The sequence below is a fragment of the Marmota marmota genome, unplaced genomic scaffold (genome assembly GCF_001458135.2).
Source record: "Marmota marmota marmota unplaced genomic scaffold, marMar, whole genome shotgun sequence".
Classification (NCBI taxonomy): Eukaryota; Metazoa; Chordata; class Mammalia; order Rodentia; family Sciuridae; genus Marmota; species Marmota marmota.
This window is the reverse complement of record NW_026000174.1, coordinates 58871574-58873433: the sequence shown is the minus strand read 5'-3', so window position 1 is coordinate 58873433 and position 1860 is coordinate 58871574. Positions and strand designations below refer to the sequence as shown.

Sequence of the window (1860 nt, the reverse complement as noted above, 5' to 3'; positions counted from 1 at the left end):
TCACTTTAATTGCAGGAATTTCTAACAATGCATTTAGCCAACAATGAGTTAAATTATTTCTTTCCTTTTCTTTTTTTTTTTTGCCTTATATAGTAAAAATTCATGTGCTGCTGCAGTTCTATGTCAATGGCTATGTCATTACTACCAAAGAAATCATTATGCCCTAAGAACCAAATTGGAATATAATTACACAAATTCTATTAATAAAGGATATTTTTCAATCTTTTTGTAAAAACTAAAATGGAAAAGTTGTCATCAGATATGGATGTTTACAAGATTCAGTGGAAGAACGTCACAGAAGTCACCATGTTTGTATTGATGGGCTTCACAGATGATTTTAACCTGCAAGTCTTCCTATTTTTACTATTTCTTGGCATCTATCTTTTTACTTTGATAGGAAATTTGGGACTGGTTGTATTGGTCATTGAGGATTCCCGACTCCACAACCCCATGTACTACTTTCTGAGTGTCTTATCATTCTTGGATGCCTGCTATTCTACAGTTGTCACTCCAAAAATGTTGGTAAATTTTCTGGCAGAAAATAAATCCATTTCCTTTCTGGGGTGTGCCACACAGATGCTTCTCTTTGTTACTTTAGGGACTACGGAATGCTTTCTCTTGGCTGCCATGGCTTATGATCGCTATGTGGCCATCTACAACCCACTTCTGTATTCAGTGAGCATGTCACCCAGGGTCTATGTGCCGCTCATCATTGCTTCCTATGTTGGTGGCATTTCACATGCTACTATACACACAGTGGCCACTTTCCGCTTGTCCTTCTGTGGGTCCAATGAAATCAGACATGTTTTCTGTGATATCCCTCCTCTCCTTGCTATTTCTTGTTCTGATACTCACACCAACCAACTTCTCCTCTTCTACTTTGTGGGCTCTATTGAGATAGTCACCATCCTGATTGTCCTGGTCTCCTATGGCTTCATTCTGTTGGCCATTCTGAAGATACATTCTGCCGAAGGGAGGAGGAAAGTGTTCTCTACATGTGGCTCCCACCTGACTGGAGTGTCCATTTATCATGGGACCATCCTCTTCAGTTATATGAGACCAAATTCCAACTATGATTCAAACCATGACATGATAGTGTCGATATTTTACACCATTGTGATTCCCATGCTGAATCCCATCATATACAGTTTGAGAAACAAAGATGTAAAAGAGGCAATGAAAAAATTGTTGAGAGAAGTTTCTTTCTAACTCATCTAAATTTTTGATTTGAGTAAAATTTTAAAAATAAATAAAAGTGGATGTCTGTTCATATCTGTATGGCAGAAATTGGTGACAAAATGTCCTTGTTTAGTTAATAGTGCTATATATGCTAGACTCCTTATAAGTAAAATAATCATCAGCTCTCCAGTGCAGAATTTCTCAAATTGAGATAAATTGTGTCAGCTATATGTATATGCCTATTATTTTATCAAATACATTTATATTATACATTCTGGGATGTAAGGCTATTGATATTTTTGGTTATAGAATTGAGTTTTGTTTGCTCTAACTAGAAGCTATATCCTCAGAATTCTATAAATTAAAAAAAAAAACAACTCCAGGGCTGAGGATGTGGCTCAAGCGGTAGCGCGCTCGCCTGGCATGTGTGTGGCCCAGGTTTGATCCTCAGCACCACATACAAACAAAGATGTTGTGTCCGCCGAAAACTAAAAAATAAATATTAAAATTCTCTCTCTCTCTCTCTCTCTCTTTAAAAAAAAAACTCCAACTACTTATATCAAATCTTCAGCATTTATTATGGAGTTAATTTCCCATTCTAAAATCCCTATGCAAGAATCCCCAAATCTTATTTTCTAAACATTTCATCACATACTGAGATCCATTCAAGCTGTGAGCATT

At 36.6% G+C, this 1860-nt stretch overlaps 1 protein-coding gene across 1 annotated transcript; it reads left to right on the top strand.

Annotated features, from left to right (window-relative positions):
* Positions 1-222: 222 nt before the first annotated feature.
* On the top strand, positions 223-1557 carry LOC107135334 (olfactory receptor 5T3). Its single transcript, XM_015477219.1, has one exon. The coding sequence runs from the start codon at positions 241-243 to the stop codon at positions 1207-1209; it is 969 nt and encodes a 322-aa protein (XP_015332705.1). The 5' UTR covers positions 223-240; the 3' UTR covers positions 1210-1557.
* Positions 1558-1860: the final 303 nt, after the last annotated feature.

What these genes read in the sequence shown, in the direction of transcription:
- LOC107135334 (XM_015477219.1), top strand. Translation starts at nt 241, where the DNA reads ATGGAAAAGTTGTCATCAGATATGGATGTTTACAAGATTCAGTGGAAG.